The sequence below is a fragment of the Pezoporus flaviventris genome, unplaced genomic scaffold (genome assembly GCF_033815535.1).
Source record: "Pezoporus flaviventris isolate CSIRO_AGI_PZ_B2104156 unplaced genomic scaffold, CSIRO_AGI_Pfla_v1 ptg000007l, whole genome shotgun sequence".
In the NCBI taxonomy this organism is placed as follows: Eukaryota; Metazoa; Chordata; class Aves; order Psittaciformes; family Psittacidae; genus Pezoporus; species Pezoporus flaviventris.
In genome coordinates, this window is record NW_026892555.1 from 25009239 (window position 1) to 25025354 (window position 16116).

The 16116-nt window shown below is 44.9% G+C and overlaps 1 protein-coding gene and 1 long non-coding RNA gene across 6 annotated transcripts in view; one reads left to right on the plus strand and one right to left on the minus strand.

The window, feature by feature from the left end:
- NECAB1 (N-terminal EF-hand calcium binding protein 1) overlaps positions 1–4457 on the minus strand; it is a 60166-nt gene extending 55709 nt beyond the window's left edge. Inside the window, exons 1-2 of one of the 5 annotated variants that reach the window (XM_061448157.1) lie at positions 4304–4457; positions 485–509 (exon numbers count right to left, since the gene is read on the minus strand). In XM_061448157.1, coding sequence (XP_061304141.1) covers positions 485–509; positions 4304–4345 — 67 coding nt within the window. In that variant the 5' untranslated portion in view covers positions 4346–4457. The other 4 variants (XM_061448156.1, XM_061448158.1, XM_061448159.1 and 1 more) reach the window with 4 other exon arrangements.
- Positions 833–16116, plus strand: part of LOC133266689 (uncharacterized) — a 302275-nt gene continuing 286991 nt past the window's right edge. The window contains exon 1 of the long non-coding RNA XR_009742486.1: positions 833–920. This is a non-coding gene — a long non-coding RNA (uncharacterized LOC133266689). The remainder of the gene's footprint in view (positions 921–16116) is intronic.

The following is a 16116-nucleotide window of genomic DNA, read 5'->3' on the forward strand; positions in this document are numbered from 1 at the left end:
CCTGCTGCATGGGAGCATCTGTGAAGCCTTACAGTACTGTGCGGTACGTGGGCAAAACTTCTGATGATGAACTCACAACTTTTGTGTTATGTATTGAGCTCAAGGGTATATCCTGCCTACTGACATGCCAAACAAACACATAACTGCAAAATGTAGGAAACAAGTCTGATTGCTGGATATAGCCTATGGTGTTCTTAAAAAGTCATGAGATGGAGCTACTAGCAAGTATTTCAAACCTTGTGAACAAATGCCACTAAGACAACACCCACGTGCACCCAAAGTGCAAATCAAAAACATACACCAAATTGTGAAAGCACCAGATCTGCCCTTGAAAAATTCATAGGGAGGATCAGTGCACAACAGAATACATTGCATGAGGGATGTCTGTTTTTCACGTTAGGATGTTTAAAGCACGACTTAAAATGCTGAATCGATGATGGATGGTTTTTTTTTTCCAAAGGGAGAGGGGAAGACACAGTCTTACCATTCTTGTCTGCTCTTCTTAGTATCTAAACAAAAAGAGAGAGAGAACAGAATCACTCTTTTATTTAATGGGTTAATAGCACACAATACAATTTAGTGGGCAACTTTAGTTTGATGTCTACCTTCCCTCAGATCATTGCTTTCCTTAACTCCTCCTGTGCTATGTGCACTGAAAACCAGGACCATAATCAGAACTGGCTTTTATTTTCTAGTTTGTGCATGGCTTATAAGGATGATTATTAGGGTGGTGAGGCACTGGAATAGGCTGCCCAGGGAGGTTGTGAATGCTCCATCCCTGGCAGTGTTCAAGACCAGGCTGGACGAGGCCTTGGGTGATATGATTTAGTGTGAGGTGTCCCTGCCCATGGCAGGGGGGTTGGAACTAGATGATCTTAAGGACCTTTCCAACCCTAATGATTCTATGATTCTATGATTCTGTGATGTTCAGGCACAAAACCTGATACTGTATGGCTACCATGATACTCAATTCAAGGTTGAGAAAAGTGGTTTAAAGAAGCAGAGCAAGGATGAGAGCTGGGAGGATGTGCTGAGCATCTGAGATGGTGAGAAAGACTCAGGGGTTTGTGGGTGGAGGGAACAAAGGTATAAGTCAGGAGAGGAGCTGGATGGCATTAAGGGATCACACTGAGTGTGGGAGGCAGTGAGATCAAATGTGTGGGAGCTGATATGAGGATTTCTCTGATAGCGAGTAGAAACCAGATGCAGAAGCAAGGGGAGAAGGAAAACACGGAGATTTATAAGATGGGAAGGCAAAGGAGCATGAGGGTGCCTGCTGTAGATCCTTCCCTGCAATACTTCTGCCACAGAAACTGTGCATGAGCCCAGCTTACCCTCACGGTGTGCAAGCTACCTTTTCTCCCCACTGTAAATGGCACCTGCTGGAGAAGTCATTTAAGTATGCAGGCAGTCTGCAACCCCTTGTGCAAAGTCTGAGAGGAGGATGCCAAGGGGTGCACCCTGTGAGCAGAGGTTGCAAAGCCTTCCAAGCAGCCCTGCCATTGGTGGCAGGACACAGCAACAACCCACCCAGGGTGGTAGGCACGTGTACTGCCTTGTCTTATGCTGGTGAGACGCTGGCATGCCCGCCAGTCCCTGCTGCAGTCCCACTGTGGGTACCATGACATTAGTCCACACTTAGGAGAAGGGATCAGGCACAGGGAGTGGAACCAACATAGGGGTCTCCTCCAGTTTCTTTGCTCTCCAGATGAGGTAGGTCTTCTGTGGCATGGGTCACCATGTGACACTTCAGATATGTGCAATTGCCATCCACTGTCACTCTGCTGTGCCTCTGGATGTAGAGTCCATCACTACTTCAGCCTGAACTTCAATGGGGAGTTGTCTGGGCAATGCTCCAAGTTTACACAAGGGAAGAAATTGTTGGGGAGCTAACAGAATTGTTACCCATATCCAGGACTTCACTAACGGTCTCTAAGCTGAATTTTGCACTGGAACAAGTTTACAGCACATAAAGTATGAAATTAACTTACTAAGATGCAGCTCAATTTTCAGTATGAAGATTGGACTGTTTAGGGGTTTTAAACTTCTACTCTTAAACTGGAAATTTTATCCTAATGAGAACTAAAGACTAAATGCAGAGCAAATGAAAGATCAGTAAAAGCATTTTTTGAATAAAATAAAACCTGTCTATAATCCTTAACAGGTAAAACACAGTCCCACATTCCTGGCAATTTTGCCTGGATTCTGGGGGGGGGGGGACGGGACTGTTGTTGGTCTTTCTCCTGTCTCATTGGCAAGCAGCCTCCTTTCCTTCTGAGATCTAATAGCTTTCTTCTGCCCAGTTACACTCAATAAAAGGGAACAGCAGGTGCCCCCATGTAAGTGGGAGCACTGAAACCCTCCTCCTTGCCCCACAGGTGCCTGGGCTGAGCTGCCCACAGTGTCTGATGGGAAAGAACAAGGTGTGCTTTAGCAGGGAGATAAATATACCCAGCATGGACCTGAGCAATATTAACAGATGACCAGTGACTTGTGCCATGAGTAGCAAAGGCCCATGTGGAGCCACATGGGTAATACAGCTACACCAGGTGATGCAGCCCACACCCTGTGCAAGACTTCTATGTCACCAAGAGTGCTGGCTGTTCTGGCTTGGCTTATCGGTGGACAGGACTAGGACAGCTGTAGCAGCAGACTTTCAACCAACCACCAACCAGAAGTGCTCCGTAAATATGGGTCAAAGGTGGCAAGGGTTTCTGCAGAAATAATTTTGGGGTTTTATTTTGAAATTAATTTTAATTATTTTTTATGTATTTATCATTATCTTAACTTTTAATTAATTATTTTTCATAATTTGTTTTTTAAAACTTATTTTTTTTTTAATTAAGAAGATGTTAAAATTTTTTGGACACTTGATAGTGATTTTGACACAAAACCAGGGAGGAGATATTCTGACAATGAACAGTTTCCTAACCCAGTGTTCTGAGTTAAACTGAGGAGTTGGCTCAAGCTAGTCCTGGCTAGTTTGGTTTCTCTTCTGTCTTTGTTATGTATGCCTCTAATTCTCCAGTTTCTCTTACAAGTGGTATTTGCATTCAAAAAAGCTTCATTTTCCTTATACAGAGTCTTGAGATACTGGGAGATGAGCAGATGGGAGCTGCTTGAAATAATTTGTGGAAAATGTTGGGGAAGTTAATGTGGGCACATTAGAGAAGCTAGATGAAGGATCCTTTAATACAGTACTTATATTGTGGACTAACCCTGATACAAGAGTTGGTCTTAAGTAGATCTAAGTTGGTAGTAGAGCTGGTCTGAAGATACATAGGTCTCACCAAGGACAGGTGAGATGCAGAGGATACCCTGGAATCTTGGGTGGGAGTTTGCCTTTTATCAGGACTTGCCTCAGAGCAAAGAAATGCTCTGAGCTGGGCATATTTAGACCAAAACTTCACAGCTGCATCTTGTGAGACACCCAGCCCTTGGTCATGGTCTAGCCCAGCACCCCTGAGGGGTAGGATGGCACCTTGCTGGGCTACCCCTCAAACAGCTGAGGGGCTTAGAGGCACATCAACTCTGGGCACCTCGAATCCATCCAGGTCTAATGGGATGGGAGGGAACCTGCACAGTTTGGGAAAAACACCTGCAGCGTGAGCAATGCTTCAGTGAAGAGCCCAGAGAAAAAATAAAATAACAGAAATCCAAGCAATGTATTCTGAAATGTGACGGTGTTTTCACTCAGCACCTCTCCTAACTGCTCCCAAGTGCTAATGGGCTCTCCTCCCACATGCATGCCACCAGAGGAAGCAAACTCATTCCCCTCATAATCATTTTAAATGCTAAAAACATTAAAAAGGGAAGGAGAAAGAGGAAAAGAGAAAGGGAAAAGGAGAAAAGGGGAAAGGGAAAAAGGAAAGGGGAGGAAAGGGGGGAAAAGGGGAAGGGAAAAGACAAGGGAAATGGAAAAGGGGAAGGGAAAAGGGGAAGGGAAAAGGAAAGGGGAAGGGAAAGGGGAAAAGGGAAAAGGAAAAGGGAAAGCAAAAAAAAAAAAGGAAGGGGAAGGAAAAGAGGAAAGCAAATGAGAATAAAAGGAAGGGGAAAGGGAAGAGGAAAAGGAAAGGGGAAGGGGAAAGAGAAAGAGAGAGGGAAGGGGAAAGGGAAAGAAAAAGGAAAGGAGAAAAGAAAGGGAAAGCTAAAGACCCACTGCTCGGCTGTGTTTCGCTCCCTCCCACCCCAGGGAGGAAAGGAGGGGGGAAAAAAAGCAAACCATAAAAAAATACGACACACACGACACGCACCCCCCAACTGCTGGAAGGAGGAGTTCATGTGAGGGATGCCGCGTACTCACATCGCGGAAGATGCGCAGCCCCGCTCCCGGCTCCGCCGCCATCCGTCCGCCGCCACCGTCGCCGCCCCCCGGTCGGGCCGGTGGCTTTGGCAGGGCCGAGCCGCACGCCCCGCCTCGCCTGTCGCTGGAAAAGCACCCAAAACAGGCTGGGGAGGGACCGCTGCTGCTCCCGCTCCCCGCGGGGAGACGGGGAAGGGTTTGTGCTGTTCTACTGCGCAGGCATCTTGTTGCGCCTTTGAAGTGGGCTCGTGGAGAGACTTGCGCTCTCTCCATGGCAGACACTGGGTTCTTGCAGCCTGCCTTTGTCAGGCCAAGTTTTCATCGTCACTTTGGCTGCTTTCCCCTTGAGTACACTCACTTGGGGTGGATCTTTCTTGAACAGCAAGACTGGCCATGCTTTGAGGTCTCCGTAGTGAGGAGAGGTGATGGGGTGAAACGGGACTTCACATGGCTGATGGAGACATTATGATCAGCTGCACTCTACAAAAGCCCTTGGGCTTGAAAATACAGTCCTTGAATATAATAAAGGTGCCTGGTCAAAAATCAGGGGCTGGGAGGACCTGGGAGTGCTTGTGTTTTTGGGGATGGAGCGAATGGGGAGCTGTGAGATGGGGCAGGAGCAGGCTCTGCAGGGTGAATGCAGGGGAGGAGGAGGATGTTGGGGTGAGGGAGAAAGCAGTCCTGAGGGAAACTTCTGTTTGTGTTATTTCAGACATATGCCAGGAGGCTATTACATGGACATCACATAATGGGGGCTTTGTCTTTGTTCTCCTACTGTGCACCACTGGCAATGATACATTATTCATTACTGTATTGTTATATATGATACATTATATCATCATATATTACTATAGATTATATAAAACATAAAAATCGTTAGAGTGAAGTTTCTGCTTTAAAACACCTTCATGTCACCTTCATGTATGAAAAGCCTCAGCTGTGGCATAGCTTACTGTGCATGAGTGTTACTGATTCTTTAACCTCCCTTCCTATGTTACAAAAGAAAACCTGAGAGAGGAGACAGAACTGTCCAAAAGGAAAGATGAGGAATTTCAGAGGGTGAGAATTTTTTATCTAACATCTTAAAGATGGCTCGAAAAAGAAATGGAAAATAATCTCAGGCTATTTTTGCTTTTTAATAATACTGAAAGGCTTTTATTTAATCTGATTCTTAGGATGGAAGTATGGGAATGTATTTCTTTACAGAGAGAGAAAAGAAGAAAAATTCCAAAGTCATCTCAAGAGCCAGGAGGATGAGTGGAGATAAGGAAAAGCTTCTTTAGACTGTAGAGGGGCTTGGTTTATAATTAACTGTTATAATAAAACCTTACATATTTAACTTTATTGACTAATTACTGCCTTGGAATGAAAAGACTTTGGTTGAAGAACCAGTATCTTTCCCCTTCGATTAGTCTTAACATTCACTGTGATTATTATGCCTAGAGAAATCTTCCTGAAAAACAATTAAAAAAAAAAAATAAAATAAAGGGCAATCCAGATATTTTCAGGGAAAAATTAAAGCATAAGAAGCAAAAATAACTCACAGGCCTTTTATTATACTACGAAGCATTATTTCCGTTATTAAGAAAACTAATTTGCAAATCACCTTTGTGTGATGTAGAAATTTGAAAGCACAGTTCAAGTAATCATGTTTAGAGACTTTAGCTTTCAGGTGCAGATGAGCAAACAAACAAATCTGGGAGTAGAGTGTATGCATCACTTAGTGGTGATACTTTTTTATACCACTTTAAAATAATTTTAACAACACAAGCAGATGGAAGGTCTGAATTTTCCAGCTTCCTTATTCCTTTAGTGATTTCCCTCTGCCTCTGAGCAAGCGGCTGTGAGATGCAGGAGAGGTAATGTGGCCTGAGGTTTCTGTGATGTTGAAGTACAGGTATGGTACCTGTTGTCTTGACGGGAGGGTGACAGCTCTGTGAAATCCCCAGGTGAGGATAGCAGAGGCCAGCACTCGGGGATAAACTTGCTTCTGTGGTCGCAGACCCATGCTGCTTATCATCTAAGAAGGAAAGTTGTTTCATGTGCGGGTAAGGATTAAACCTAAAAGTGCCTGCTGTTTGCCTTGCCATTTGTCAAATCATTAAACTTTTATTTAGAAACCAGCCTACTGCACTATCATCTTTGCTCATGTGACATGAAGTGGCCAGCCAGTATTTATTGGCTTTGCCCTTTTATCTGGGAAAAAACAGCAAATGAAAACTGGTGATAAAAGCTACTTTACACTTGCTGTGCAGTGGGCTATGCAACAAGAGCCATCAATGCTGAGACAGACAACGAAACTTCCTTTCCACTGAGGAAATGCAAGCTGCCTAACTGTCTAATCAAGTTTGTAAATCACTCCATGATGGTTAGCTATGTGTGTTGCCTCTAAATGACAGGAAAACCACTATGTAATGCTTATGTCAAAATAAAACCTTTCCAGCAGAAGAACAGCTTATACCCTTGGGAACCCCATGGATCTGTAGTAAAAAGTACTATTTGCCCTTGGGTAAGGAAATTATCTGCTTTATGGTTCTTTTTTTCACCACAGGAGTTGATTGGTACCTATCTAAAGAATTGAGTCAGCATAATACAACATCTGCCTTCAGCTCTTCAAACAAGTTCTGTCATGGTTTGACCACCTGGACTGGCTCTCTGTAGGCCAACCCCAAACCAGTTTGAGTATTCACATTCTGCTCCCTATAACAGCTTCTTCTTGACTTTTTGTGATCATAAACTGTACAAACAGAAATTTCAGAGTTAGTATGTGTGTGGACATGGATAGTTATATCAGTGGCAACAGAGGATGCTAGAGGCCACTTTTCGTTTCCATCTTGTGTCTTGCACATGGACTAATCTGACCCAAGTGAGGAGCCAGTATCTTTACATCTCCCTGTTTCTACAAATGGGTTTGTGAGGATGAAGAAGTGACTCCCCTTCCATACAGCATCTGTGCCAGTGACAGCAAGGGTAGATGTACTAAATCCGAAAAAGACTGATGGTGTGTCTGGAAAAATGCTGGGTCAGCTACCTACAGATGGAGTGTGTGGCTACGTCTAGTTCATTGTATGAAAATCACATCAAAGTCCCCAGCTTGAGGGCTGAATTTACTCTCACCCTGATCCCTCCTGGGGCAAGACCTTAGTCTGCCCTCCTTTCCCTCTGATCCCATACCTGTTCTTTGGTGGAAAGGAAAGCCACAGCACACTCCAATGGCAATCCAGCATAGGCAACTGGGATGCAGGACGTACATCAGTGGGTGAACTTGGATGCAGTCTGTGTGTATCGGATGGAGCTCTTTCCTGAATCACCAGGAAAATAAATGTAATGTAAAGCCATAATTACACGTAAGGAACTTGGGGAGATGCTGGTAAGAGTTCCTGCAGGAGGAAACCACACAGCTTGTACTAGAACATTAGTTTGTCGTTTTTGTTTATTTTCATGCTCTTATGCTTGGGAAAATCAATGAAGATCTACTCATTCAATACAGTTTTCATGTATGTTCCCAAGCCTAATTTTTGTTAATAATTTGGTGCTCCTGACAGCCTCTTCACAGCCAGTGGGAAATGCTTTGGCTGGGATCTCCTGGCATCTAAGGCAGGCTTTAGACCAGCAGCTATGAACCTCAGTCACTCTTTACCTTTTCTGTCTGTAGGGGACACATAATACTCCTGGGATAGAAAAATATAATTATAAAGATAAACATAGTAAAGATGGAACTGTTGTGGGTCAGTAACGCACAGTGGTGCATGAGGAGTGCCTAAGAAAACTACATATATATCACTGTACATGGAGTATCAGTTGTTCCTTGCAGGATGTAACCCACATTTTTTTACACACTCTTTCACATAGATTCAATTTGGCATATTTTAGGACAACATTTTAGGGACATGTAAAATGTATAAGATATGTGATGATGATTGATATACTGCACAGACAGACTCTCCTATGCACGCTCTTTACAAGCTGCCCCGCAGGAGTGTTTTGGAAGCAAGTATGTAATATAAATGACTGTGACATGGCATCCAGCAGAGACTGTGGCTCACGTTGAGAAAAAGCTTGCTGTGTGGCTGGATGGCTAAGTCAGATATTTACTTATGAGATCTGAGAAATGGAACAAAGGGAAAGATCAAAACATGACAGCGTCAGAAGCATAACATGCAACAGCACAGTAAAAAAGATGCACTTTCATTTTCTGTATTTGCATCATACCCAGAAAAAAGGTAGAAGGGAAATGCTACTTTTAGTCTGTGGTTAAAAACAGTTTCACATTTAATCCAAACTCAAAGAGGTCCAGCCCACCGTACCTGTCAGACTCTGATAAATGCAATGGTTCTGAGCAGCCTGTACACCCTGGCTCCCTTCCCCTCCAGAAGCGGGATCATAAGGTTGTTTGTATTGTAAAACTTGAGTTGATAATTATTTGTCAAACCTAGGAGGACAGTTTTCCGTACAGCTAAGGAAGGGAGTGAGGTTCCACCAAAAGGCTAAGTCCAGTCTTAAGGGCCTTGGTCTGTACTGGTTCTGAAGAAATCATTGCCTAGGAGCCTGGTAAATTTATTCAAGTACATGAGGGTTGTTGGGGTGTGTAAATAGTTTCTTCTTCCATACCTATGTATGCTCCTACAAATGCCAACCTATGAGTAACAGGTTTTGAATTAAGAAGTATTTGAGAAAAATGCTAAAGGCTTTCTGCCTCACAACTGGGCCAGAAGTAAGCATATACATACATATAACAGACAGCACAGTGATTTGAGAAGGTGTCTGAGACATTGTATGTGTTTCACTGTGAGAGGCATTTTTAGCATTCAGGGACTGATTGTCTCTCTCTGTGCTCAGTTATATTAATATAAGGAAAGAGCAAGAACAGACACAGGCATTGCTCAGTTAAAATAAGGAAGAATGTCAGCCAAAATGAAAAACTTTATAATTAATTATTCTGATCTGATTTTCAAGAATGCAGTTTTTTTTGTGAATGTCCTCACTGTCCAAGTCAGAGAACAGTTTACCTGGATGAAAGGTAGAAAATTTGGAAAGGCCAGTTTTTCATTTGTATGCTCATCAGGAATTCTGATTTACTGCAAAAGAACCTGGCTTATAAAGTTATAATTTCCCCCCCACCTTTGAATATATATCAGATGACTAGATATAGATATTTTTGATGGACATATATCAGTATTTAGATGAGTCTATATTTAGATTTTTATTATTCCACCATAATAGGACCTCTCCAAATCCCTGTCATTTGTGACAAGTAACAAACATGGCAGTACATAAATGGATAGAGAGTTAATATTTTTGTTGCAGACACTCCTAGAAATCTAAATCATGGATCATCACCCTCTTGGGTTAGGTGCTGAACAGCTGCAAGACAAAAGGCAAAACTCACTGGTGAATTACACAAATCATATTATTAAAAAATCCCACAGCATAAACTTAATGAAATTCCTCCTCCCTGCATTGTCCTTAACGCATATGGGCTGCTCTTTACCTCACATCATCTCCTCAGTATTTAGGGGATAATAAAAGCAAATATTCTGGAGACAATAAACCTACACTGTCCAGTTCTTTGTGATAGGCTGCCAGAGTAATGATTGGGATAAATTTCCATAATATTTTCTGAGTCATTCAGAGCAGTGAATCTGAATCCCATAAATCCACATGACTAACATTACTGGCTCACAGGGTGCATTTGTTGCCTTGTGGATTGTATCATAAAAAGACTATTTTCAAAAGGTCATTGGTATCTGACATCTGATTACGGATTGTTCTCAAACTCTTTTGCTATTCAAAAATTGGAAGTGGTTGCAAATGGCATTGTCTGTAGGATGGACAGAGTTTGTCGGTATTAAAGAATTTTCCAGCTTAAAAAAAAAAAAAAATCACTGAGAGCTATTCCATGTAACATTTGACTGGAATGTGAATCTCAAGTTACAGGATTCTATCACATCTCAGACATAACTGGTTTCCTTGTTCAGAAGTCCTTTCTGCTTTGAAATCATTTTGTTTTGGTAAACATATAACCGTTGATTATTGAAAAGATTTCAGTATTGTCTGTTGTTTATGGGCTCAGAGAACACTGCCCTTCATTTAGAAATAAGATCTTTTTCACCAGAATATGACAGTTTTTCCTCCTTACCCATTTCTAATTGGTATTAAATACTATGTTAATTTTAATTGTTAATCTGTTCCTGCTGGGCTGCCTTATGCAGTTCTTTATAGCTACTACAGCTGTGCCATCTTGTGGTTTGCACAAATCTTGAAATGCTTTGTAGCTTGGAAGTTAATCAGAGGTGTAACAACTTGTCCTCAGCTCCAGCCAAGGCGACATGAATCAAATGGCACCCCCAAAGCCAGAGTCCAACCACTCTGGTAAGCTCCACAAACATACATGCCCAAACCAAAGTTTCAGGTCTGCAGCCTCCCACAGACCAGTGGCAGAAAGAGCAAGGACTGTTATTGTGGTAAGGTAATGTCCAGAGGTCTTTCACCTTCAAAATGCACAGCTGTCCTACCTGGAGTCTCAATAATTCATAGCAAAAGTGTATATAAATTTTTATATGAGGTCCTGCATTTTTTCCAAAGCAGAGTATTTGCACCAATAACCAGCCCTCTGCTGTTGCAGTTCAGCTTGAACTGTGGATCTGAACATTGGTTGAAATTACTTATTGTGGGCTTGTTGCTCTTCTTGTTGCCATTCTTTTTGCTCTACGTGGGCTAGGTAAATTTGATTCCAGTTTCACTTACAACTCCAGAGTAAAGAAACTACTTGTTCTGATGTAGGACTGGCCTCTAAATCCCAGCGTTACTAACCTGTGTTTAGACAGCAGTCTCTTGCATTGAGAGAAGTGGTTTTACTGCCTGTCGTGGTTTAAACCCAGTCAGGTAACTTGTTCACTCACTCCCAGTGAGTGGTGCCGAGCTGAAAAGAATAGAGGTCCGTGTCCGTCTCCCCCCCCCCCCCCCCCCCGCACCGGGGCTCTCCCCTTCCCCGCTCCCGGAGGAACGGGGAGGAGGATCGAGAGAGTGCAACTCCTACGGGTTGAGACAAGAACAGTCCAGCAACAAATCACCACCGCTACTATCAGCTAAAACAATGAGAAGGGAAAATAACAAGGGAAGAGAATACGATACCACCGGCCAAGAAAGCGAGTTCCACCCGGAAGCCCCTGTCCTTCCGGGTAACTCCCAGTTACCCCCCCACCCCGGGCATGACGTGCTGTGGTATGGAATACCTCCCCGGCTAGCCCGGGTCAGGCGCCCCGTCTCTGCTTCCTCACAGCTTCCCCTCCTCCCTGGCAGAGCATGAGCCTCACAAAGTCCTTGGTCAGGGTAAACATCACTTAGCAACAACTGAAAACATCGGCTTCACCAACACTGTTCTCAAGCTAGAAGTCAAAACACAGCACTGCACCAGTTAACACAAAGGAAAAACATGACTGCTACTGCTGAACCCAGGACATTATCCACCCCTTATTCCATACCATTCACGTCGTGCTCAGATCCCACATTTTCAATACACCAACGCTCTCCCACATATATACATCCATATACATACAGACCAAGAGGAAAAAATCATTTTCTTAGCGCATGGACCAATCCCTATAATGCTGCCGAGTCCATTCGGTCCATGATGTTCCAAGTTCATTCTCTGTTGGGATGATGGCTGGAGGGAAGTCAGGGCCAGTCACTGGTGACCTGGAGCCATCTAGTTGATGGGCTATAAAAGCATTACACAGCAGGCAACGGCATACAATTGAGTTCACTGGCTGTTTTCCCCTAAAATCAAATCCCCTTGAGGTATACATCGGACTTCCCCATCTTCCCGCATTACCCACCAAGTATATCCAGGTGCCTGAGCAAAAGCAATCCCACGAGTGGGTTTGCCTTTACCTGAAGCAGGAATAACCCAGACTGTCTTCCCCAGCAAATTCTTCATATGCACCACGGGAACTTTGTCCCCCTCTACAATATGTAAAAGTTCTGACTGGGCTGGGCCAGCCCTGTTGGCAGATCCTCTGGTGTTGACCAACCAGGTGGCCCTTGGTAAGTGTGTATCCCAATACTTGAAAGTTCCCCCACCCATTGCTCTCAGTGTAGTTTTTAACAGCCCATTGTACCGTTCGATTTTCCCAGAGGCTGGTGCATAGTAGGGGATGTGATATACCCACTCAATGCCATGCTCTTTGGCCCAAATATCTATAAGGTTATTCTGGAAATGAGTCCCATTGTCTGACTCAATTCTCTCTGGGGTGCCGTGTCGCCACAAAATCTGTTTCTCAAGGCCCAGGATGGTGTTCCGGGCAGTGGCATGGGGCACAGCGTATGTTTCCAGCCACCTGGTGGTTGCTTCCACCATGGTAAGCACATGGCGCTTGCCTTGGCGGGTTGGTGGCAGTGTGATATAGTCAATCTGCCAGGCCTCCCCATATTTATACTTCAACCATCATCCTCCATACCAAAGAGGCTTTAACTGCTTGGCTTGTTTAATTGCAGCACATGTTTCACACTCATGAATAACCTGGGCAATAGTGTCCATTGTTAAGTCCACCCCTCGGTCACGGGCCCATCTATATGTTGCATCTCTACCCTGATGGCCTGAAGTGTCATTGGCCCACCAGGCCAAAAACAATTCACCTTTATGTTGCCAATCTAAGTCCATCTGAGCCACTTCAATCTTAGCCGCTTTATCCACTTGTTGGTTGTTCTGGTGTTCCTCAGTGGCCCGACTCTTGGGTACATGGGCATCTACATGACGTACCTTCACCACCAGGTTCTGCACCCTGGCAGCAATATCTTTCCACAGTGCAGCAGCCCAGATGGGTTTACCTCTGTGTTGCCAGTTGCTCTCCTTCCATTGCTTCAACCACCCCCACAGGGCATTTGCCACCATCCATGAGTCAGTATAGAGATAAAGTACTGGCCACTTTTCTCGTTCAGCAATGTCCAGGGCCAGCTGGATGGCTTTCACCTCGGCAAATTGACTCGATTCACCCTCTCCGTCAGCAGTTTCCGCAACTTGTCGTCCAGGACTCCATACAGCTGCCTTCCATCTCCGATGCTTTCCCACAATACGGCAAGAGCCATCAGTAAACAAGGCATACTGCTTTTCACTTTCTGACAGTTTATTATATGGTGGGGCCTCTTCAGCACGCACCACCTCCTCCTTTGGTGACATTCCAAAATCTTTGCCCTCTGGCCAGTCCATGATGACTTCTAGAATGCCTGGACGACTGGGATTTCCTATTCGAGTTCGTTGTGCAATTAGTGCAGCCCATTTACTCCATGTAGCATCAGTTGCATGATGTGTAGAGGAGACCCTGCCTTTGAACATCCAGCCCAGCATGGGCAGCCGGGGTGCCAGGAGGAGCTGTGCTTCAGTGCCAATCACTTCCGAAGCAGCTCGAACCCCTTCATAGGCTGCCAGTATCTCTTTCTCAGTTGGGGTATAGCTGGCCTCAGATCCTTTATATCCCCGACTCCAAAAGCCGAGGGGTCGACCTCGAGTCTCCCCTGGAGCTTTCTGCCAGAGGCTCCAGGTAGGAGCGTTCTCCCCAGCTGCAGTGTACAGCACATTTTTTACATCTGGTCCGGTCCGGACTGGTCCAAGGGCTACTGCGTGAACTATCTCGCGTTTAATTTGCTCAAAGGCTTGTTGCTGCTCAGGGCCCCATTTAAAATCATTCTTCTTCCGGGTCACATGATAGAGAGGGCTTACAATCGAACTGTAATTTGGGATGTGCATTCTCCAGAACCCCACTGCATCCAAGAAAGCTTGCGTTTCTTTCTTATTAGTTGGTGGAGACATTGCTGTTATCTTGTTGATCACATCTGTGGGGATCTGTCTACGTCCATCTTGCCATTTTATTCCCAAAAATTGAATCTCCTGTGCAGGTCCCTTGACCTTACTCCGTTTTATGGCAAAACCGGCTTTCAGCAGGATTTGGATTATTTTCCTCCCTTTCTCAAAGACTTCTTCTGCTGTATCACCCCACACAATAATGTCATCAATGTATTGCAGGTGTTGTGGAGCTTGCCCCTGTTCCAGTGCAGTCTGGATCAGTCCGTGGCAAATGGTAGGGCTGTGTTTCCACCCCTGGGGCAGTCGGTTCCAAGTGAACTGGACACCCCTCCAAGTAAAAGCAAACTGTGGCCTGCACTCTGCTGCCAAAGGAATTGAGAAAAATGCATTGGCAATATCAATCGTGGCATACCACTTGGCTGCCTTTGTTCATACTGAAGTTCTAGCATGTCCGGTACGGCAGCACTCAATGGTGGTGTGACTTCATTCAGGCCACGATAGTCTACTGTTAGTCTCCATTCTCCATTAGACTTTCGCACTGGCCATATGGGGCTGTTGAAGGGTGAGCGGGTCCTGCTGATCACCCCCTGACTCTCCAGTCTACGGATCAGCTGATGGATGGGAATCAGGGAGTCTCGGTTGGTGCGATATTGCCGCCGGTGCACTGTTGCGGTCGCAATTGGCACTTGTTGTTCTTCAACTTTCAGCAACCCCACAGCAGAGAGATCTTCTGAGAGACCAGGCAAGGTGGACAGCTGCTCAATTTCCTCAGTCTCCAAAGCAGCAATACCAAAAGCCCACCGGTACCCTTTTGGGTCTTTGAAGTACCCTCTCTTGAGGTAGTCTATGCCGAGAATGCATGGAGCCTCTGGACCAGTCACAATAGGGTGCTTTTGCCATTCCCTCCCAGTCAGGCTGATTTCAGCCTCCAGCACAGTCAACTCTTGGGATCCTCCTGTTACTCCAGAAATATAGATGGGTTCCACCCCTTGACAGCTTGATGGCATCAGGGTACACTGTGCTCCGGTATCTACTAGAGCCTTATACTTCTGTGGGACTGATGTGCCAGGCCATCTGATCCACACAGTCCAGTAAATCCGATTGTCCCCTACCTCCACCTGGCTGGAGGCAGGGCCCCTCTAATGGTCGTCACAGCATTGGACACTTAAATCGTGTTGAAAGGGATTATTCTTCATTATCACAGGAGCTGGAGTAAAATCAGCTCTTCCACTCCATCTGGGAAACTGCTCACCAGAGACTGAAGCCGTAGCTCTCATGGGACGATCAGTCTTGGCCCTTGCTCCCCTCTTCAGTTCACTCACCCGTTCCTCCAAAGCTGAAGTAGGTTTTCCATCCCACTTTGTCATGTCTTCTCCGTGATCCAGCAGGTAAAACCATAGGGTACCCCGTGGCGTATACCTCCTGTATCTCCTCTCTTGAACAATAGGACGCCTTTTGTTAATAGCTGAGACGTGTGTTGGTACATGTGAGGAGCTGGATAAATCAGATAGATTGTCCCTCAATTTTTCGAGGTCCTGGGACAGTTTTTTCACAGCTGAGATGATGGAAGGAGTGAGATTGTCTTCGAACTCTCGGAGTTTATGAACCATTTCATTCACTGTTAGTGGTACTATGTCATTCCAGGTTACTGTTGCCAATGAATGGGCATATGATGACGGTGCATTCCGTGTAAGTTTTCGCCACATGGGTCGTGTACATTCAACTTCATCTGGATCTATAGGTGTATCCCCGTTATTCGGCTTGATGTGATAGAGCATCTCTACGATGGCCGATTCCCTCAGAGACTGGATGCCTTTGTCTATAGTAGTCCACTTGGCCGAACGACTCGTAACATCGTCCTTGTACGGAAACCTTTCTTTCACAGCTGCCAAGAGCCTCCTCCAAAGGCTGAGGGACTTTTTCTCTCTTGCGATTGCTTTGTCAATTCCCCCTTCTCTAGCAAGTGATCCCAGCTGCTTGGCTTCTGTACCTTCTAGTTCGTGACCATCGG